Below are 24457 nucleotides of genomic sequence, written 5' to 3' on the forward strand. Positions count from 1 at the left end.
TGCGCTGAAAATGTACTCCTTGCTATTCATTACCTACACCCTTCGTATACTTGTAGAGCAGACAGTCAACTGATCCTCTCGCTATGCAGTGGAGTGTGCGCTGTTTTGAAACTTCCTGGTAGATTAAAAGTGTGTTCCGGAGTTAGATTCGAACCCGAAACCTTGACTCCCATTGGTAATGCTCTTAATAAGTCAGCTATCCATCCCTCACATCTTTACCTCCGCCAGAACCGGTCACCTACTTTTCAAACTTTACAGGCGTTGTCTTTCTTTTGCAGGAAAAAAATGACGATAGTATAAGTGCAAGGGATATAAAATGTAAACCGGTAATAACAAGAAAAGGCATTCTGAACATAAGAAATGTGTTAAAATTTACATATACTGCCTGACAAAAAGTGAAGATACATCAAGAGCCAGTAGTTGTGGCCGATCGGTTCTAGGCCTTTCAGTTTGGAGTCGCACTGCTGCTACGGTCGCAGGTTCGAACCCTGCCTCGGGCATGGATGTGTGTGATTTCCTTAAGTTAGTTAGGTTTAAGTAGTTCTAAGTTCTAGGGGACTGATGACCTCAGATGTTAAGTCCCATAGAGCTCAGAGCCATTTGAACCATCGTGAACCACTCAGCAAACATGGTAACGACGTAACAGTTTTCAAGGTTCACGACATTGACAGTGGTACTGTGGAGAACCAAGTACCGCCGGAGTGATGACGAGTGACTTACATCCTGAAAGTCGAGATGAATGCTTCGGCTGTTGCTCGCTCTGAGCACAGTAAGCTACATTCCACGTAACGCTGAACCATCTCGCCGGAAGTGAAAGTAGTGTAGTGCACGGTTTCAAGTCGACTCTCGCCCATCACATAACTTCGACATCGGAGCCGACGCACCACGGCGTGGCCAGTGCAGCTTGCATCGCGTGCACCGCAGACCGTCCCTTCTAACATTACTGCCCTCTTCTTCCTCCACAAAGTAAATTCCATGTAGGCTGCACACACTCAGTGCTATGCTCCCAGACGTCCTCCAACAATATCCAACAAATTTATTCTTTTTCTTTTGTAAATTCAAATACCGTTCTTATTGGAATGTAATACTTATTTACGTTCCAGACGTTTTCGTCTTATATATTAAAAGTCCCTTCGGTGGAGTTTTTTAATAGAAAAACACAGTTTTGTTTCGACATGTGATACTATACATTCGAAACCGTTCACACTATAATTTGTACGTGGATGAAATGTTACCTGCTGTTGCTCGTCTGTCGTGCCAAAATCTGCTTTTTCTTTCATATAGTCATAGGTTAGAGGGGACACATCCACTTCACTTACAAAAATTCAGTACATATTCACTTCGAGATTTTTTAGTTTTCTGGTTTTCACACATCGTGTTCCGTTAGATAAATGCTGTGAAACACTTCACTGCTGATCTGGCAAGAACTTCTTCTCTAGTGCAAGAAATGTGACGGTTATAGTCGTAACATTAGTCGTCAGCTTGGCGATTATACCAATAAATTTGTTAAATTTAATCTTATACAGGTCTCTATTGTGGCATACTGGAAGTATTGTGTGCGAAAGTATATTTATTACGAGCAAGTGCTTACTTTTAGTAGAAATGAACGTAATAATCAGATTCCTGTTGTTGTTGTTGTTGTGGTCTTCAGTTCGAAAACTGGTTTGCTGCAACTCTCCATGCTACTCTGGTCTGCGCAAGCTTCTTCATCTCCGAGAAACTACTGCAACCTACGTCCTCTTCAATCCGCTTACTGTATTCATTTCTTGGCCTCAGTCTACGATTTTTACTCCCCACGCATCCCGCCAGTATTAAATCAGTGATCCCTGGATCTCTCAGAATGTGTGCTGCTAACCGCTCACTTCTGGTCAAGTTGGGGCACAAGTTTCTTTTCTCTCCGATTCTATTCAGTATCTCCTCATTAGTTACGTAACTAGGTTCCTATTGGGACTTGTACTACTAACGTGCTAGCATAATACAAATGGATACAAAAAAAACTGCAACTAGCTATTTCAGACTATCTTATACTTACTATATGCAAATACCGCTCTGAGTTCTTATTATTGCTACCTTGATAGTCCCTACAAGGGGGAAGTTTTACACTCATATTTTCATATATGTGAGGACAAACTTTTAGGATGTTTTACGACTGAAAAAAAAATTGAGGGAGATGTTGGAAAGTACATTAGTAATTAACAATGTTTTAGCTGGTGTAAGTCAATTCTGTTTAATAAACCTGTATTTAACATAGAAAAATAAATACGAAATTTGCTAGATTTCATGATAGTATTATGGAATATCGTTACCTGTGTACCGTAAAAATAGAGATTTCTACTTGGTGTCTAGTTAACAGGAATTTTCAATCTTTGAATAGTCAAAGACGAGTGCCTTATGTCTCTTTAATTTATAGGCAGTCTCAATTTTTTGCTTTATGTCACTTCGAAACTTGCTGAAAAGCTTCACAGCAGAGCTGTTAACGTCGTTTTAAAGCCCCACACAAGTAGGCTAGTTCTGCAAAGGAAATATTTTTCTGGGACACTCGACCGACGTTCTAAATAAATCTGTGTTCATTCGCGCTAACCTTCTTTTTATGCGGTCGATGTTCCTATCGGTAGCAGCGGTCCGCCCCCGGTAACTGAATGGTCAGCGTGACGGATTCTCAATCCCCTGGGCGCGGGTTCGATTCCCGGCTGGGTCGGGGAATTTTCTCCGCCCAGGGACTGGGTGTTGTGCTGTCTTCATCCCCATCGACTGCAGGTCGCTGAAGTGGCGTGAAATTGAAAGACTGGCACCCGGCGAACTGTCTGCCCGACGAGGGAAGCTAGCCATACGATAAAATAAATAAATCGGTAGCAGCTCGAGTCGTATTCAGCTATAGGTATAGTCGAAAATATTTAAGTTGGAAAGCTAACAAAGTCCATTCTGTTCCAGGAGTATTCGTCTGTTATGAACCACATCAGGTCATATGATGATGGTCTACAAGCCGAAAACCTGATCGTAACTGACCAATGTCAGTGGAACAAAATGTATTTTGTTTGTTCTTCAAACTGTAATAAGAAATTGTCCTGCGAAGAAGAGACGGAAGAATATATTAATATTCAAGAATAATTAGTCACTACATGAAAACCAAGCGCCAAGTTTTAATTGTCGATCTCGTATACCTGCCACTGTGCGTTTTAGACAGCTTCAGAATCTGTTAGAAGATGTCAGCTGCTCCTCTGTTTCCATTTTACATTAATAAACGAAAACTGTTGATAAAGGAAACATTTTGGCCACAGGATACACGATTTATACACATACACTAGGGTGAAAAAAGTCATAGGATACTTCTTAATATCGTGTCGGATCTCCTTTTGCCTGGCATAGTGTAGCAACTCGCCGTGGCATGGACTTAATAATTAGTTGGAAGTCCCCTTCATATATATTGAGCCATAAGTCTACTGCCTCTATAGCCGTCCATAATTGGGAAACTGTTGGCATTGAAGGATTTTGTACACGAACAGACCTTACGATTATGTCCCATTAATGTTCGATGAGATTCGTGTTGAGCGATCAGGGTCGCCAGATCATTTGCTCGGATTGTCCAGAACGTTTTTCAATCGAATAACTAACAATTGTGGCCCAGTGACAAGGCACATTGTTATCCATAAAAATTCCGCCATTGTCTGGCTGAAAATGGTCTCCAAGTAGCCGAACGCAACCATTCCCAGTCAATGATGAGTTCAGTTGGACCAGAGCTTCCGATCCATTCCATGTAAACACAGCCCACACCGTTATGGGGCCATCGCCAGCTTGCGCAGTGCTTTGTTGAAAATCTCGGTTATGGCTTCGTGGGACCTGCCCCACACTCCTAACCCCAACGTCAGCTCCTACCAACTGAAACCGGTACTCATCTGAGTAGACCACGGTTTTCCAGTCGTCTAGGGTCGAACCGATACTTTCAAGAGCCCAGAAGAGGCGCTGCAGGCGACGTCGTGCTGTTAGCAGAGACACTCGCTTCGTCGTCTGCTGCCATAACCCGTTAACGCCAAATCTCGCCACACTGACGTAACGAATACGTTTGTCGTACATCCCACGTTGATGTCTGCTGTTGTGTCAGGCAGTGTTGCTTGTCTGTTAGCACTGACAATTCTACAGAACGCCGCTGCTCTCGGGTGTTAAGTGAAGGCCGTCGAACACTGCGTTGTCCGAGGTTTGATTCTTGCCAACTCCGCCAGTGGAGCATGACTCACGGTTCCCTCAAAGCTTCAGTCTGCCAGGACTTCCCCACCAAGTTTCACACCTCACAGAAGATCTTGCGCAGTCCCTGTCGCGTTTATCACATGTGGGAGAAAGTATAAGGCAGACAACGATTTATCATCTATCTATGCAATGTACCGAATTATTCTTTCAGTCTGCAGTGAGTAAACATTCTAATAAAACTTCCTAACAGAAGGAGATGAGCTTCAGTCGGGCACACGTTTGATGAAGAGGATAATAGTAGCGTAGCTCCAAAAACCACGCGGAATAAGAGTCAGTCCCGTACTCGGCAGTTTTCGAGTTACCGAGACAACCTGCAGGCCAATGAATGAATTCGTAGAGACCGCACCTATAATCAGGCTGTTGGAATAAACAGAGTACAGTGGTGACCAGAGCACACTCTACCGAAAAGGATAATGAACTACTTTTACATTTCACTGACTCTGTTTCAGTTACCAGCGAGCTAGTGGCTCTGAATTAAGGCAAGTCCTCGTACATTACAACTGGCGCCAGTCGACCTTCACCAATAACTATTTCCTGCGCAAAAACAGTATGACATACGGAGGTGATGAGCCTTGAGCAGTACTCACCGATGACGATCTCTGTGCATGCGCGGCCGCTGCTAGCAGGACCAGAACCAAGACGGCAGTCCGCTTCATGGCGACTGCCTCTGCAACAAGAATGCACAAGTAAATTCATTTTCTCGTCGTAATCGACGAAGCCAAATCAGTGGACAAACGAACCTGTGGTTTTTGTAACAGCGAATAAAACTTATCAATTCTAGCGAGGCCGTAGACAACATGAAACTGTATTATGATATCAACAAAGCGCAGTGATTTGTCACGCTTGGCATTATAAAATAAGTAAAAAGAAAATAATACAAAACTGAAACCAAGGAAATGAAAGAGGAGAAGAAAGCAGCAGACATCTATCCACTTGTCAACCTCATATTCAGAACCACCGACCAGTTGTAGATCCAAATGCGGTGGGGGCATGAACGGTTAAGCGTATATCTTTTTCCTCTGGATGATTGTAATGTTTACTTGCAACGCATAGTATTTTCATGAACAAGTGTGGAAGGAAAATAATAGCTCCAACGGGACCTCCTATCTTAAGGTCCTTATCTGAAGGACGGATAATCGTAAATTGTCTTGCATTTGAGAGGCATGGGTTTAAATGCCCAAGTGTCCCATGTGCACTTAGATATTCCTCGCTTTCGCTAGGTTGTTCAAGGTTCCACTCCACCTGTAATAATATAACTGCCGACGAGACGTTAAACCCAAATCAAACCAAACAGAAATTGGAGCTCGCACGGAGAAATTTGGTTCAAAATGGTTCTGAGTAGTATGCGACTTAACATCTGAGGTCATCAGTCCCCTAGAACTTAGAACTAATTAAACCTAACTAACCTAAGGACAACACACAGATCCATGCCCGATGCAGGATTCGAACCTGCGACCGTAGCGGTTGCGCGGTTCCAGACTGAAGCGCCTAGAACCGCTTGGCCACTCCAGCCGGCGGAGAAATTTAAGTATTCGTTTTTCCCCCACGCTGTTCGAGAATGGAAAAGTAGAGAAATAGTCTAAAGCTATTCGAAGAACCCTCTGTCAGGCACCAAGTGTTAATTACGCAGTAGACATATAAATGTAGATGTAAAAGCTTCCTTCTGTTTATTTATCATAAACTTTTACACCCATGTCCGCCGCTTGACATATTGTGAAGAACTTTGGAATTTCACCAGTGTTTTTGTTTTAAGTAATGTGTGGGCTAGAATTATAGGTGATTGGTAGATCCACATGTTCTCCATGCACGTCTTTTAAGTGCTGGTTATAAGGACTTTATCCAGAACACTTTTGCAGAATTATTACTGGACGTGCATTTGAAAATAATGGGAAGCGTGTGGTTTATGCGTATGCAGCTCCAGCATTTCTCAATCATATTGCTCTAGATGCGATATCTGCCGTAGCACTGAGGCAGCTAAAGGACACCGGTTAGTCTCTAGCCTAAAATGTAACACGACACTTTTCATTCACCCAACAAAGTTGCTGTAAATTAACTAAGATAATTAATTTTAGTTATCGCTTATGAACTTCAGTTGTAGGACTTTACCTCAAAACAAGATGAATGTAAACTTCCAATAAGTCGAAGGATTTTGAGCCGTAAGTTTGTATATTTTTAATGTTTTAGTGTAACCCAAGTGCAAATGTTGTAAGAGTATTTGTGGCACACCCTGTAATACCAGACATTTCTCGCACACACACACACACACACACACACACACACACACACACACACACACGGGCCTCACAAAATTCACTAATGTTTTCCATGTGAATTGAGAGATGTTAATTCCCACCTGTCAAGACATTTAAGAATTTACAGAAGTGTAGGGTAGGTCAAAAATAAAAATTCTAGCAGGAAAAGTTGTATTTATTATTTCAAGGTAATGCCTGATAATCAAAATTGAACACTTTTGTCCTATCTGTAGTTGTATTTTTTACAGATACCTATAAAAATAGTAGTAAGAATATGGATTTACGGAAGAGAAACGTAACAGTTACGTTTAACGAATAAATAAGTTATCAGTATGACTTTATGTAAGCTGTTGTACTCCATGCCATCGAAAACTAAGGACAATGACGACATGACTTTCCCGAATTCGTTGTTCGTTACTGGTGACGTCGACGCTGACTACACTACAAACTCAAATCTTCCTTCTTTTTCCTAATTCTCCAAATTATAGTGTTAATAGGAGTGTTTCCGAATACTGTGTGACGTTTACGGGCGCTCTTGTAGTATGCTGTGTAGTGTGTAGCGGATAAAGATGCAAATGAATGAAAGGGAGAGACAAACCGCTGTGCCATATCATCCCTAACGCCACATCCGAGCATTCTTCTGTAGTTTCCCAAAACCATTTCAAATGAATACCTGGACTGCGCAATCGATTAAGACGCGGACAATTACTTTCCCCATTCGTCTCACGTTGAGCTAGTGCATCACCTCTATTGACATTTCTAGATGATTAAAACTATATGCTGGACCTAAACTCTAACCTGAAACTTTTTGTTTCTTATCTTCTGAACTGCCAGTAGGCTTATAAGGCATGGGCGGATAGCGGCAGGTGACTTTTGTAGTCATATATGGCAGCGTAACCTGCATGCTGAGCTAACATTCGCATTTATGTTCACGCATGCGTTTCTCGCATTTTTGTCCAACTCCTGCACCTCTCTGCTGCTTTTCAGGAATGCTTGACCCGCGAAACAAGCAGGAGAGTTACAGAGCAGTTTGGAAAGTAGGAGAGATGTGCTGCCAGAAGGGAAGCTGTGAAGCTTGGCGGAGGGGGAATGGGGCTGGTAAGGCGTCATCTCTTACGTTTGGATGACTCAGTCGGTCGCTGTGATCGAGCGGTTCTAGGCTCTTCAATCTGGAAACGCTCTGCTGCTACTGTCGCTACTGTCGAATCCTGCCTCGGGCATGGATGTGTGTGATGTCCTCAGGTTAGTTAGGTTTAAGTAGTTCTCAGTCTAGGGGACTGATGACCTCAGATGTTACGTCCCATTGTGCATAGAGCCATTTGAACCATTTAGGTGACTCAGTTGATAATCCCCCGAGAAGTAACATTCTGGGTTCGAATCCCGGTCTGGTACATAGTTTTAATCTGCATGGAGTTTCAAAACAGGGTACAGATCACAGCAGAGGGAAAGATTCCTTCCTTCCACAGTGTTATTTAGTGATTTGTGCCATAAGAAGGCTGAATACTCGCATATGTGTGATAAATACCTGGTCATCTAATTGCTCATATTTCAAAAACCTATAATGAATTTACTCCGCAGGCCTTCAATAGAAAGACTGTGTTCCTCGCAAAGCACCACGGATTGAAGGGCTGACCCAGGAGAGGCACCTCTGTGCATGTCAACTTCCCGCCTGTCTGGACAATATGACAATAATATGTTTCGTGCTATGGCTGTGACACTTGTCTATTGAAGGTAAAAAAGCCTGTGGTGCACAGCCCGCGATTGCTCTACTGTCCTGACTGTAGGTAGAGTGCACGGTTTCAATACCGCTGCGCTAGGAGGGGGACGCTGGAAAGTCCATCTTCCATGCTGCCTTTAACCTCGAGAAATATCACCGGCACTCACTGACTAGTAGGTTGAGTGGACCTGGGGCGATCCTAGAAGGACTGCAACAAAAAAATTCCATGCCCCTCTTCGGACTTGAACCCGGGACTTTCCAGGACAGAGTCTAGTCTCGACCCGCTAGATCACTACGGTCGCAATTTATTAAAATACAGCTACTAAATGTTCGATATAGAGTGAGCGCATAACCCTGTGGATAAAAATGGATAGATATTTACTAAATTTCGTACGTTCTTTCCTCATGAACATTTTGTTATATTTAATGATTCATACATCGAAATTTAGGCGCAGTTATGAAATGAACTCACAGCTGACCCGTCTTCGATAGTCAGATGAGACTATAATTGCGGTCAAACTCACAGAGACTCATTGAACTAATTTGCAGTATTTAGAAAGAAAATAAAAAGGAAAACGAAATAGTCGTGACTAGTTGCGATACGACTTTTACCTACTGATCTGTCGCCGATACGAACTGCTTCATTCTATCTTTAAGGTAAGAGGTGAAAGTAGGCTTACGCTGTACTGAGATACTGGTCGCACTTAGTAACACGTGTCTTAAGCAATGTAATGGCAATATTAGTAAAAAATTCACAAAACGTAATATAACGACTGTTACTGTAGAAAGTTCTGCACAGTGATGCAATCTGTACACCGTTTTATTAGCCCATGTGGAAGAAGCAAAGCAGTTTTCCAACTGGAGACTTCGATGTACGGGTAAGAGGTGAACCGGTTTGTTCAAGGCGTCAGCGGCGACCTCGCTTACCGCAAGCTGACAGGCGTTATTGCGTGCACAACAGCGGCGGCTAGTCCACATAGTTGGGACGGTGAAGCTGTTCCAATCAGAGGAAAAATCACTTTCATGTATGTGATCAGGCTGGCTTGCCAATGGTACACCATCTTCGTTCTGTTACCCAGATGCAAGTCTAAAGGTTGGATGGTTGCTTGCTTTGGGGAAGGAGACCAGACAGCGAGGTCATCGGTCTCATCGGATTAGGGAAGGACAGGAAAGGAATTCGGCCGTGCCCTTTGAAAGGAACCATCCCGGCATTTGCCTGGAGCGATTTAGGGAAATCACGGAAAACCTAAATCAGGATGGCCGGGCGCGGGATTGAACCGTCGTCCTTCCGAATGCGAGTCCAGTGTGCTAACCAGCAAGTCTAAAGGTACTCTGCATAAGAATTGTGATACTGATAAGAGAACTATGTTGCCGAAACAGTCAATGTGTGGTTTAGTTCTGGTGTTTTCCCTACATCGCTAAACTGCCGAGTCAGTCGTCAAAACAGTGAGTACTGTAGCGTTATTCATCAGTCCTTATTGACAAGCTGTGAACTTAGTCAAAATATGTTACGCTTAAAAAAATAGCGATTAGGAAAGTTAAGATATTAAGAATTTGACTCACAGTCGACAGCGTGACCATTAGACAGATCGTAATCCCGAAACAGAGAAAGATGGCCGAAGGACACGACTGACTAATCTACAAGGGCCATCTCATCCCAAATTATAAAAATCCCTCCACTGTCCCCATTTCATAGCACATCACTTCATGAAATAATGTTCCAACCTAAAATATCTGTCTCTCTCAAATTTACAACCTGTACCATTCCATCTATTCCTATAAATGCATGACAAAGCTTCTTATCAAGATCCAAACTATTGACGTAAAATTGGAAAACAAGTAGTGTTAAATTTAGTTCTACAAACTCCCCACACTTAGAGAGATTCCATATCCTTCAAAAAATCGCTCTAGCTTCCTGTTCGATATTTCACCTGAATACCGCCGCCACATACCGTCAGAACTATCCCCATTTCACTTTCTCCCGTCTTTGTTTACTCTCGCTCCTAACCTACCTCGCCGGCCGTGGTGGCCGAGCGGTTCTAGGCGCTACAGTCTGGAACCGCGCAACCACTACGGTCGCAGGTTCGAATCCTGCCTCGGTCATGGATGTATGTGATGTCCTTAGGTTAATTAGGTTTAAGTAGTTCTAAGTTCTAGGGGACTGATGACCTCAGAAGTTAAGTCCCATAGTGCTCAGAGCCATTTTTTTAACCTACCTCATGTAGTGTTTCCAATACTATTGCCCCAAAAATCAACCATTAGCACAACTACATCTTGTTTCGTTTCTCAAAATACTCACAAATCTCGCACGATAATTCCTGTCTCCAAACCACACTCTTATCAGCTCTTCGCCTATATCCGTCTCCATTTTGCTTCCCACATCCCCATCCAGTTCCCACCGATTGTTCCGTCGACTAAACTATTGAGCTGAAATCAATGAGCCATGCGATTTCAACTAGACTAAACTGTTTACTTGGAAGAGTACGCATACAAAAACATTTCCGTAGAGATTTCTTAACAAGTTTCCTTGTGCTTACATCCTACTCAAGCTGTGACCTACTAAAACTGTAATGCAGAAAGGTATTCGCCTGTTCTTTGCACTATTAGAACATAAAACATAAAGACAGAGGAGATACAGTGAATATCCCATTATCAGTATCAGAAAACTAAATTGAAAATTCCACTCGTTACATTTCATTTTAATCTGAAGAAGACGCGAGAAAAGTTTTTCAAGTTTTATACAAGTTTTAATGAATGACTCAGCCTTTGTTCCGTACGAACGTATAGAGTCGCGATACATCACGGCAGTTCTCTTTATCATCAAAATAAAATGTTATTTTGAGACAACTGAAACTTATCTCCAACGAATTTAATTACTTTTTATACTAATTAAACACAGCGCAAATCATGGCACATCAAGTATAATACTTTGTGTCACATATGTTGTTGACAAATTTTCCACTGACTGCGGAGTTGATGCTGGAGGGCGTTGAAAGTAAGGTAACTGTTAATACACAGAAGATGATGCATCGAGTTGTGTAGGTTCGGTAGAGCAGTTTGTAATATTTCCCTTAAGGCAGGCTTCTTGGTGACGTTTATCCCTCCTAATATTTGAAATATTTCGATTGTAGTTTGAAATTTCTCGTCCTCTGTGGGAAATATGTCAGGACTAGCGAAATAGCAAAATTATTACTTTCGTCGAAATCTTCCTTTAAGTACAGCTCAGGCCTCTTTTCTATATTCTCAATAAGTAAATGTACCGTTGATGGCAGATCTTCTTGAAGCTTTAACAAAGACCACCACCTCTCTGTCGGGCTACACAAACTTCCTGTCGAGTGACGATAGCATCGAGTACATGCGCGCCTTCATTCTGTCCCACAACCTTCCTACAGGCAACAAAACAGGTAATCACGAAGTCTTTCGCGACAACTTTGATGTATTAAATGTTCTTGGTGTACTTGTGTCAATTTTTTTACGAAAATCCGAGATTTCGACAATATCCACCATTGTCATTGTGAAGCAATTATCAGCCGAGGAAGTAAAGAAATTAGACAGTTATAACTGACTTAGTTGCGCTCAAAGCGTTCAGTAATTACATTGCCGCCAACGATGAAACTTCACTCTCAGCGTCTTTGTTTCTATCACGATGTACAGGGTACCTCATTCATTTTGACCACCCCAGATAACTGTTGTTACAGAAGCAAAACAAAAACAGTATCAGTGATGTTTAGGTGCCAGCCGCGCGGAGTGTACGCGCGGTTGGCGGCGCCATGACACTAATCGCGCGGCGACTCCCGCCGGAGGTTCGAGTCCTCCCTCGGGCATCAGTGTGAGTGTTGTCCTTAGTGTTAAGTTAGTTTGAGTAGTGTGTAAATCTAGGAACCGATGACCTCAGCAGTTTGGTCCCTTAGTAATTCAAACACACACACACATTTAGGTGCGTGGGGGACAATAACCAACACGACTGTTTTTCTTGTAACTTTATTCATTACGAAGGTATTAACAGCTGTGCATTTTTAAATAGCACCCCATATTTTTTTTAATTCTCTGACTGACTCTACTGTACTAGCACACAGAGCCGGTGGCGGGGCAAGCGAAATTCTCCACTTGCTGGAGTTGACAGTAGACAAATGTAAATCTACGGAAAATGCACACAAGTCACTCAGTCAAGCGTATTCAGTTGAGGGTTTGTGTTAGTACAGTGCGCACCATAAAGATAAGGTAGAAATCGTCTATGGAGAATGTAAGTTAGCAGAACAATAAACGGTAATAATGTTTCCTTATTTAATACAATACTGTAGTACTTTTAAACGATATGTAGGATTTATACCTCCGTTGGTGTACATTGTTTGATTAATGATCGGTGCGCATTTTTCTTGCATTTCCATACGTTTACCTTCAACTTCAACAAGTGGACAAGTTACGTAGCTGCACGGTGTGCTAGTACAGGAGAGTCAGTCAGTTTTGCGTTACGTCGTTACGTGTTTAGTAACGTCATGTTTACATGGACTTCACACTGCGATACGACTTTGAACAGGACCTGAGTAGAAGAAGTAGATCATCGAGTAAAAAATATAGAGTGATGCTTTAAAAAAAGACGTTATGCTTACGAAGATAAGGAAAAAATGGACAAGAATGGCAGTCCTGCTATTTAATGCCCCCATGGTAGCTAAACAACGATTGCTTGAAGCTTTTTTTTTTTGCGAAAATGTTTTGGGGTGGTCAAAACAATGGGACACCCTACACACTACAGGACATACTCCTATGCAGTCTCTCGCTATGAAGTGGCTAAGTCCAAAGCCCGTATCCCTATTAAACTTCTACATCACCATTCTAATTCCCACAACCTCTTTGGTGACTTACTCCCAATAGTTCGAAGAGTGGACTAGAATTTGTATCTGCTCAAACATGATTTTCTGCTTATTCGTTTGGCTGTGTCCAGCAAAAGCAAATTTTTCTTAATTTCTGAGGTTGTTTCTTAGGGTTAAAAAGAACGGTGAAATAGGACGGATCTTGAGATTAAAACCGTTCTTCGTTCGCCTAAGGAATCACTTCTATCGTCCTCTGACGTATAGTCATCGCCTCCGAGTCTCAAGGAAATCGACGTCTTTCTGGCAACAGATGGCCCGACCGATCGCCGTGTCATGCCTAGCCAATGGCGTCATCGACATGTGGGATTGAGGGGTGTGAGGGCAGCATCCCACTCTGCCGGCGATTATCGGCTTAGCAGACTTGTATTGTATTGTATGTTAACCGGGGGCCTAGTAACGACGGAGAGGCTCCGTCCGCGCGTCAGCCGCAGTGGTCCACAACCCCACGACGACTACCGCAGTCCACTTCACCCCTCCGTCGTCCCACATCGTACCACTCTTTCAGGGTTATTGTGCGGTTCGGCCCCCGGTGGACTCCCCCAGGGAACGTCTCACACCAGATGAGTATAACCCCTTTGTTTGCGTTGTAGAGCAATGGTGGTGTACGCGTACGTGGAGAACTTGTTTGCGCAGCAGTCGCCGATATAGTATAGCTGAGGCGGAATAAGGGGAACCAGCCCGCATTCGCCGAGGCAGATGGAAAACCGCCTAAAAACCACCCACAGACTGGCCGGCTCATCGGCGCTCGACACAAGTCCGCCGTGCGGATTCGTGCCGGGAACAAGGCTCTCCTTCCCCCACCCAAAAAAAAAAAAAAAAAAAAAAAAAAAAAAAAAAAAAAAAAAAGTGTGTGAAATCTTATGGGACTTAACGGCTAAGGTCATCAGTCCCTAAGCTTACACGCTACTTAACCTAAATTATCCTAAGGACAAAAAAAAAACACCCATACCCGAGGGAGGACTCGAACCTCCGCCAGGACCAGCCGCACAGTCCATGACTGGAGCGCCTAAGACCGCTCGGCTAATCCCGCGCGGCTCTCCTTCCCACTCCGGAAAGCCGTGCGTTAGACCGCACAGCTAACCGTGCGGCCTTAGCAGACTTGGTACGGCTACTACTCGGTTGGCATCACGAGGCTGAGTGCGCCCCGTTACAATCGCCCCCACCAAGGAAAAATCGCTGCCAGTACCGGGAATCGAACGCAGGTCGCCTGCCTGACAGTCAGCCACACTGATCACTAATCTACTGTGGCGGCTCCGAGTTCCACTTCACTATAATACTCCATGTAAGTGTGGCAGTAATTTCACGGGACAATCTGTTCTTATGGCGTCAAGTATTGATACCGCCCCACGGGCGGCAAAGTTAGCAGCGTAATTGCATGTTTCCACCAGACAACGATAGCGGACCCAGTGGAGCTTGCCTGTTGAGGCACACCTCCAGCAGGTCGCTACCACGGGCGCGCTCTGCCGCCGCAGTGTAGCTCGGCTGGCGGTAGACAGACGGCCCACTCGTACACGGAGCCAGTTCGCTACAGGACACTACGCAGGCACTGCCCAGTCGTGGCTCTGACTCCATAGTGCGGGCTTTACTGCAAAGAGCCTCATCTTTGTTGATAAGAGTATGAGCTGGACTCTTCTTGCTGCATTATCTGTAATATGGCTTTGTACTCTTCCAAAAATAAAAGTTAAGTAAGTCTTCCGTTTACCGAGTTAACTTGTTTGCTGATCCTTTCTGTTGCTGTCCGGTCTTCCTACGACGACGGTTGCCGCACCATTGTGCAGCCCACCTCTGCATACCAACGTGTACAAAGCTGTACACAACAATTCTAGTTTACGCGTTGAACTACTGGGCCTCATTGAAGACCTTGTGGAAGTTGGACTCCGCGTATGCAGCTTCAGTGGAGATACGGGATTCACACTCAGCAGTGGGCGCAGGTAGTCACTTCGTACTGACCTTCTTTTTCACAACTTCCATTCCACACTCCTGAATATCGGGTAGCTTCTGTTGGAAAACAAGCTTCACTCTTTTATGATAAGTTTCGCAGTAGTTTGGAATTATGGCAGAGGACTTTCAGTGAGAACATTGGGGAAAAGAGAGTGCATTATCTGCAATTTTTCTCTACTCCTATAAGTGGGGCGGACTGTCTGAGATCTGGTGGTTCTTTTAAGCCAAATATCCAAGTAGAATGGGAGAGGAGGGAGGGGGGGGGGGGGTGAGGCAGAGGGAATCCCAACCGGGAATATTTTGCAGAGCCTTCCGATTGTGGCATTCCCGTAATAACCATCTCAAGCCTCCCGAAAACATGGGTTAAAAACAGGGGATTGAAATTATGTTAACATCAGCATGTTTCCGGTTTATAAACCGTAATGATAAAAAATACGCTACGAGTGACATTTCATCGTTTGTGCGAATCTAATCTCTGGTCGCAGTGAGCTCTGCCACTGTCTAACATTTACTGCTGTGAAAGTTGTTATCGTCTGAAAGTTTGAACGATACTAGAGTCGGTTGTATGATATTCTACTTGATTAACGAAATTCTTATAGTTTTGCATTCCAAGCGTTATTAAATTATCAATAGACATGAATCATCGTGAAATAAACGGAGAAACAGCTGGAATTTCATTGTCGCAGTGACATCATGTACAACTTTTTCATGAAGAAAAGCTTTCGCCGCGCGGGGTACCCGCGACGTCTACGGCGTCTCGTCACGGCCTGCGCGGTTCCCCCGTCGGAGGTTCAAGTCATCCCTCGGGCATGGGTGTGTGTTGTCCTTAGCGTATGTTAGTTTAAGTTAGATTAACTAGTGCGTAAGCTTATGGGCCGATGACCTCCGCAGTTTTGTCCAATAAGACGTTACCACAAATTTCCAAAAGACGCTTCCGGATATACACTCCTGGAAATGGGAAAAAGAACACATTGACACCGGTGTGTCAGACCCACAATACTTGCTCCGGACACTGCGAGAGGTCTGTACAAGTAATGATCACACGCACGGCACAGCAGACACACCAGGAACCGCGGTGTTGGCCGTCGAATGGCGCTAGCTGCGCAACATTTGTGCACCGCCGCCGTCAGTGTCAGCCAGTTTGCCGTGGCATACGGAGCTCCATCGCAGTCTTTAACACTGGTAGCATGCCGCGACAGCGTGGACGTGAACCGTATGTGCATTTGACGGACTTTGAGCGAGGGCGTATAGTGGGCATGCGGGAGGCCGGGTGGACGTACCGCCGAATTGCTCAACACGTGGGGCGTGAGGTCTCCACAGTACATCGATGTTGTCGCCAGTGATCGCCGGAAGGTGCACGTGCCCGTCGACCTGGGACCGGACCGCAGCGACGCACGGATGCACGCCAAGACCGTAGGATCCTACGCAGTGCCGTAGGGGGGGACCGCCACTTCCCAGCAAATTAGGGACACTGTTGCTCCTGGGGTATCGGCGAGGACCATTCGCAACCATCTCCATGAAGCTGGGCTACGGTCCCGCACACCGTTAAGCCGTCTTCCGATCACGCCACAACGTCGTGCAGCCCGCCTCCAGTGGTGTCGCGACAGGCGTGAATGGAGGGACGAATGGAGACGTGTCGTCTTCAGCGATGAGAGTCGCTTCTGCCTTGGTGCCAATGATGGTCGTATGCGTGTTTGGCGCCGTCCAGGTGAGCGCCACAATCAGGACTGCATACGACCGAGGCACACAGGGCTAACACCCGGCATCATGGTGTGCGGAGCGATCTCCTACACTGGCCGTACACCTCTGGTGATCGTCGAGGGGACACTGAATAGTGCACGGTACATCCAAACCGTCATCGAACCCATCGTTCTACCATTCCTAGACCGGCAAGGGAACTTGCTGTTCCAACAGGACAATGCACGTCCGCATGTATCCCGTGCCACCCAACGTGTTCTAGAAGGTGTAAGTCAACTACCCTGGCCAGCAAGATCTCCGGATCTGTCCCCCATTGAGCATGTTTGGGACTGGATGAAGCGTCGTCTCACGCGGTCTGCACGTCCAGCACGAACGCTGGTCCAACTGAGGCGCCAGGTGGAAATGGCATGGCAAGCCGTTCCACAGGACTACATCCAGCATCTCTACGATCGTCTCCATGGGAGAATAGCAGCCTGCATTGCTGCGAAAGGTGGATATACACTGTACTAGTGGCGACATTGTGCATGCTCTGTTGCCTGTGTCTATGTGCCTGTGGTTCTGTCAGTGTGATCATGTGATGTATCTGACCCCAGGAATGTGTCAATAAAGTTTCCCCTTCCTGGGACAATGAATTCACGGTGTTCTTATTTCAATTTCCAGGAGTGTATGTATAATGTATATGTATAATTGCAACTTACTCCGTGAAAGCAAGAGAATATAAACACATGTTTCACGCATGTGAGGTATTTACACTGTCCAGTCACATTAATGTGACCACATGTCAGAAGCCGGTCGTTGTGGCGGAGCGGTTCAAGGCACTTCAGTCCGAAACCTCGCCGCTGCTACGGTCGCAGGTTCGAATCGTACGTCGGGCATGGATGTTTGTGATGTCGTTAGGTTAGTTAGGTTTAAGTAGTTCTAAGTTCTAGGGGACTGATGCCCTCAGATGTTAAGTCCCGTGGTGCATAGAGCCATTTGAACCATTTGAACCTGTCAGTAGCCTGTTCGGTCGCGGAACTCTACGAGACGTGCAGGAAGAGTGTCAGATTGTTCTGGGAGGTGCCAATAGGGATGTGAATCCTTGCCGACTCAGTGCTGTAGCCGGCTCCGCTAGATTTCTCAGTTGACGATCCATGGCATGAAGAGCCCAATCGACGTGGTCCCACAGTTTCTCGATTCTGGTTCAGATCCGAGGAATATGGTGGCCAGGGGAGTATGATAAACTGTAGCTCTGAGCACCACGAACGCGTACTGCGATCTGTGTGACATCTTGCATTGTCTTGATGGTAGGTGCCATCTTGTGGAAGAAAACTGCAAGTGGCGATGGACATGATGCCACGGAGAGATGCATGCTTCCGTTGTTCCATTGTGCCTTCCAGAATGACGAAACCACACAGGGAATGCCACGAAAACTTTCCCCAGAACATAACACACACCCCCTCTGGTCTGGGCTCTACTGACGACTGTCGCAGGGTATCTGCTTCCAGACGGTACACGCCGTAAACGCTAACGGCCATCTGCACGATGGACCTTAAGTGCGATTCACCTGAAAAGGCCACTTGTCGCGACTCAGTGAAGGTCCAGTTGCAGTACTTGCGTCAGATTCTAGCCTATGAACAGCAGTTAGCATGGGTGCATGTACCAGATGCCTGGTGCGGAAGCCCATACGCAGCAACGTTCGTTGAGAACACACCATTGGTAGCCCCTGGGTTCATCAGGGCGGTCAGTTGCTCCACAACTGTACTTCTGTTCGACCATACACATGGTCGTGTCCTTTTAGACGTAAGAAAAATCGCTCCATTCCCGCAATCTGGACAACGAATGCACTGTTTTCCTCGTCCCCCCGACAAGCTTTATACGAGGGGCGATAATAAAGTAATGAGACTGATGTGAAAGAAAAAAATGTTGCTCACAGTTTTAGTCAAGTTTAGTGTTGTCTCCTTCAAAGCAGTTCCCTGCTGACTGCACACACTTTTTCCAGCGCTTCTGCCATTGACGGTAACATTTCTGGAACTCATCTTCTGTAATATCCTCCAAGACCCTCGACATAGCTTTTTGGACATCTTGTGTTGTTTGAAAATGGTGTCCCTTGACCGCCGTTTTGACTCTTGGAGACAGAAAAGAGTCGCATGGAGTGATATCTGGTGAATAAGGTGGCTGTGGTCGTACCGAAATTTGTTTTAAGGTTAAAATTGCTGTACTGACAGAGCATTATGGGATGGCGCATTATCGTGATGCAGAATGCAATTATCAGCGATGTTAGCACGGGCACGAGGAACTCTTTTACGAAGTCTTTCTAAAATATTGTCCAATGTGAGAATGCGTCTCTACCTGGTACCCGGCTCCTGTCGTAAAGTTAGTAATGCCCGGCTCCTGTCGTAAAGTTAGTAATGATGAAAAAATACATGTATGGATGAAAGGACTTGGTGTGCTTGCCGAAAATGTAACTGTAACTGATGCTATTACCTTGTGTTCTAATTATTAATAAAGTATGATCTGTAGCGTCAGCCTTCCCTTGGAATTAAAGAAGTACACAAGCATGCAGTTCACTTTTGACTTTGACATGCGAGGTTTTTTTGGTCTAGGTGATCCCTTTGAGCACCATTGCGAACTTTGGCGTTTAGTCTCTGGACCGTACTGAAAAAACCAACTTCATCATCCGTGATAACACAGCTCAAAAATTCTGGATTCGTTTCCGTTTCCTCTAACAGATCGCCTGCCACATTTTTCTGTGTTTCTCGCTGTTATTGTGTGAGATTTTTGGAGACCATTTTTGCACAAATCTTTCTCATACCAACATCTTCGGATATTATTAGACGAACCGTTTCTTGATTGAAGTTCAGTTCTTGTTGCAATCATTTTCATGGATAATCTTCGACCAGATCGTACGCGTTCACAAGCACCCTGGCCAAGTTGACATCCGTCCGTGAGGTTGATGGTAGTCCACTGCGGTCTTAATCTTCAACATTCGTTCTGTCTTCACTAAACATTTTATGCCAACGAAAAACTTGTGCTCTTGACATAACCTTCTCTCCAAAAGCCTTCTGAAGCTTACCATAAGCGGTAGTCGCGTTTTCACCCCATTTAACGCAAAAAGAAATGGCATACCGTTGCGCAATATTATGCGGTTCCATTTCTGTGACGAGAGAGACAAACACGTGTTAACTTATTACAGTACAACTCACAACTGAGCAGTTGCATCGATGTGCCACTTGGACTAGAAGCTGCTTATAGACCAAGGTCAAAGATATTGTGCCTACACAAGCCTGCATGGTTGCCACATCTTGCAAAGAAAATCAGTCTCATTACTTTACTTCGCACCTCGTCTATCCTCCAGTGCTACTGTTACCACGGGCCATATGTCAGTGGTTATCGCACGTTGATGTAGAACATACACGGCAGTCACATTAATGTGACCGGACCGCGCATTTTGTTGTTGTCTGTTCTTATTACGACAGGCACTCTCATCGACACAACAATCTTGTATGGACTCTAATGATTTGCACATCCTCACACTTCTCTCTGCTTTCTAATAATACGAATACTTTTGTAAATGCAACAATGTGTTGAAAATTGTTGCCGTCTGTGGCTCAGATGTCGCAACAATATTTATTGTCGAATTGGTTTCTTCTACGTCGGGAAGCCGTTTTATTGCTTTAGACGACTTATTATCACGTCTGCGTGACTTTCAGATGCTGCTGTGATGGCTTGTGAATTAAATAATGTAGGTATTGCATTCCACACAAGTTCCCTCCGTTAAGCATTCACCGATTTGCCTAGAAGTGTAGTGAACAAAACTTCACGTTGTTGAGTAGATATATGACATCTTTTTGCAAAAGGTCATGTCGTCGGTTTACTAGACATTTTCTGTTCTTAAACTAGAACGACGGTGTTCACTGTATACCTACAGGCTACAAGAGAATCTTAAATAAACTGCCCTATAAGGTACCACCGTTTCATACCTCTCCAGGAGACTAAAGAAAGTGACTTTACCCGGAGCTGGTCACAATGACCTAGACAGACTGCATCCAATACAACTACAGCAGCTCCAACATCATCATGTTCTACAGCATAACAACACCGACTCTGTCGCCGTCGTAGTCATCGATTGTCTCATCAATATGACTAGTTTTAACTAACAGTATCTGTTTTTTTTTTCATCTTCGAATGTTTTAATTTTCCTCTTTCTGTATGTGAAATATGCATGACTGAAGAGCAAGTACTAGCTTTGCAAAAACAGACATAATGTCTTATGAGACAACAGCAATCAGTGAAATTATAATGTTACTTAAAAACCGTCTTGATTGCAAATATTTTTATTCATATGACCGGTTTCGGTTCATTCAGAACCATCTTCAGATCTGATATTTCAGTTACAAGAGTAACCCGTCCAAATCCAGCAGTTTTCACATGTGACGTAGCATGTGAAAACTGCTGGATTTGGACGGGTTACTCTTGTAACTGAAATATCAGATCTGAAGATGGTTCTGAATGAACCGAAACCGGTCATATGAATAAAAATATTTGCAATCAAGACGGTTTTTAAGTAACATTACAAGTACTAGCTGTTGGCAATCCACTCCTACGGGAGACTGAAAAGTAACAAGGAAAAAAGGAAAGAACTGTGATAATGTGGAAGTGAATTTGAGAAACAATGGAGACTTTAATAATTCTGGATAGCTGGATGGTGACTTGAGCTGCGTTCTTCTCCAACACGAATTCAGTGTCTTGATTACTTCAGGCACAACGTCCGCCGATCTAACACAACTGTCAGGGTATATGGTCAGCTGATGCATTTAGCTGTATCCGCTACTCTTTTCCCAAAACGCTGAGAACTACTATCATGCACTACAAAATTGCTAGCTTTGTCAGAAGCAGTGCTTTCTCCAATAACTGACCTTACGCCAATCTTTGTCTACCTACTGTTGTGCTGAAATATTCAATATCAACCAGAAAATGACAGGTAAACATCATAACCGAAACTGTTACAGAACTGATTCTTTGAGCAATAATAGCCATCCACGACATCGCTTGGCCTACAATGTTACGTATTACTATTGCGTAGTACCGTTAGCGAATCCACTAAGATGTACGTAAATATAATATTGGCTGTTTGAAACAATAAACTGTGTTGATAGAAATAGGAAGATGACTGTGTTGCTCGGTGTATTAGCTCTGGATTACATAATTCTGAATCCGAAGGAATAGGAAGATGTCGTGTCGGAAGTGTTTTGTCGCTACAAACAATAGCTATCAAACAATATTCTGAACAGCAATATTTTTCAATGCTGTTTTTCAATTCCGTGACAAATGTTTTGTAGCAATTAGTATAATGATTGAACATTTAACTATACTGAATCTGTCTTCTAGGAGCTGCACCCACATCTGTAGTCGAGGTCGTACACTGAGCGTTCACTTCGAATGTAGCCAGTTCGAATCCTAGCAGTGGAAGAAATTTACACAGTCAGTACTTGACCGGCAAGTGGAGAAGGAGTAAAGTTTCTGTTAACCAGACTTTTGCGCCAATGTGTACTGCAACGTCTTGTATGCGTTTCATAGCTGCGTATGATTCTCCATTTATGGCCCAGCTTCAGCGTGGTTGTGGTAACAAGCCCGATCTTAATTTGAAAGTTCGTGCTTTGCATTTCGTATCGGTTATTCTGGTTTAAATGCCAAATGATTCACATTCACCCTAATATCTTTCGTTTCTCGACTCAGGATTGTGGTCGATCACCTTTCATATTTTAGCTCACTGATAACAGCTGCTTGCTCTGTAATGGTCCTTCCGTGAGCGTGACGTTAACCAGCTGAACAAGCTAAAATCTTCCCGTACATAACGTATTTGAAAGCGTATCGAAATACGAGAGAAGGGACTCCGTTCTCCACTTCCTTCCTCGCAATTACTCTCCACGCTCGTGAGGGGCAATAAGGTGTTGTCCCGATTATCGAGAAACATTCAGAACGCGACCTTCTATAACAGAAGGGACCAAGTTTCCCTCTCGTGCCTTTCGCAGGCCTGTAGACCCACCTCTCGCTTACGTTGGCTCTCTTTCGCTACTACCGAGAAAGCCAGATACAGATACAGGCCTTTTGCGGTTTGCTAAATCACTTAGGGCAAATTCAATGATAGTTTTCTTAAAAAGGACACGGCCGATGTTCTTCCCCAAACCTGACATTATGCTGCGTCTCAGTTCGTCGACAATAGAACATTAACCCCCAAATCTCTCCTCCTTCCATTTCGTTCTTCGTACTGCTGCCTCATTTCACAGCAGTTTTCTTTCTTTTCCTTTATTGAATTTCGATTCCCCCAGAATGGGGCGGGCTGGCAGCAGCGTAGTACGCTGCTCTTCAGCCTACAGAATTTTTAAAACATAAGAAGATAAGAAACAATAAAAACAGGCGATAAAACAGTGACTTAAATTGTAAAACGGCGGAAAATTGTGGAAAGCTAAAACAAAGAGGGGGGGGGGGGGGGACGATGCTAATAAAATACACAGGAAGCAAGTAGACAGACAGTTAAAAAACACGGCGACAGTCTGGTTTCTGTTCGCAAGAGATAGAAAAATCACACCCAGCGACAGTATGATGTCCGTTCGCAACACTTCGGAAAAGACGCAAAACACTTAACAATCACTGGAAACACTGCACTAAAAAGTCGGCACGAAAATGGCACGTCACAGCCATGGGCAGATGAGAGGGGACCTGGACAGATGAGGGGAAAAAAAGGGGCGGGTGGAGAGGAAAAACGAAAGGGGGGCGACGAAGGGAGAGGACACATGGCGGGGGGGGGGGGGGGGGGCAGGGCAGACACGAGAGGGAATGAGGAAAGGCAGAGGAGGAAAATACAAAAGGACTTGGGGGAGAGAAGGGAGGCAGAGAGAGGGTAGGCAGGGAAAAAACAGGATGGAAAGGGGGGAGCCCAGGAAAAGGACACAGGAAGGGATGGGAAGGTGAGGATCAGAGTTGATAGGAGGGATAAATGGAGGGAGAGAGGGTATCATCTGTGGCTGGTCCGGCAGAGATTCGAGTCCTCCCTCGGGCATGGGTGTGTGTGTTTGTCCTTAGGATAATTTAGGTTAAGTATTGTGTAAGCTCAGGGACTGATGACCTTAGCAGTTAAGTACCATAAGATTTCACACACATTTGAACTTTTTTTTTTGTGTCATCCGGGTGGGGAAGAGGTTTTCTTGAATCTGTCTCAATTTATTTCTTGAAAATTTCGTCGATTTGAAGTGGGTAAGGTGCAGATTTTACTTCATTCTAGGGAGCGAAAAGCGATAAACTGTCTCTCTGTCCCCTAAGAGCCCAGTTTACGTGTACTGTAATACTACGAGGAGCGTTCAATATGTAATGCAACACTTTTTTTTCCTCGACCAATTTAGGTTGGGGAAAAAAAACAGAATTTGTTGTGGGACGTTGTGGGATATTTCCGCTTCAACTCCTATAGTCTCATGTAAATCATATAGATGGCGGCGCTATAGTAGGCTTTAAAATGGCACCTGTAACAGAGGTTCTTTCCAAGAAGAGAGCTGTCAATGAGTTTTTAGTTTCTTTTGGCGGAAAACCAGAGCATCACAGATATTCACAGGCGCTTGTAGAATGTCTACATAGACTTGACAGTCAACAAAAGCACGGTGAGTCGTTGGGCGAGGCGTCTGTCATCATCGCAACAGAGTCGCGCACACTTGTTCGATCTCCTGCGTGCCGGCCGACCGCACACAGCTGTGACTCCTGCA

General features: G+C 44.5%; 1 protein-coding gene across 11 annotated transcripts in view; it reads right to left on the bottom strand.

Annotated features, from left to right (window-relative positions):
* The window catches only part of LOC126354916 (mucin-17-like), a 518430-nt gene that overhangs the window by 465748 nt on the left and 28225 nt on the right, over positions 1-24457 (bottom strand). For all 11 annotated transcript variants that reach the window (XM_050004997.1, XM_050004993.1, XM_050004988.1 and 8 more), the window contains exon 2: positions 4830-4909. In XM_050004997.1, the coding sequence (XP_049860954.1) occupies positions 4830-4898 (69 nt within the window). In that variant the 5' untranslated portion in view covers positions 4899-4909. The remainder of the gene's footprint in view (positions 1-4829; positions 4910-24457) is intronic.

This window comes from Schistocerca gregaria, chromosome 3, assembly GCF_023897955.1.
Source record: "Schistocerca gregaria isolate iqSchGreg1 chromosome 3, iqSchGreg1.2, whole genome shotgun sequence".
In the NCBI taxonomy this organism is placed as follows: Eukaryota; Metazoa; Arthropoda; class Insecta; order Orthoptera; family Acrididae; genus Schistocerca; species Schistocerca gregaria.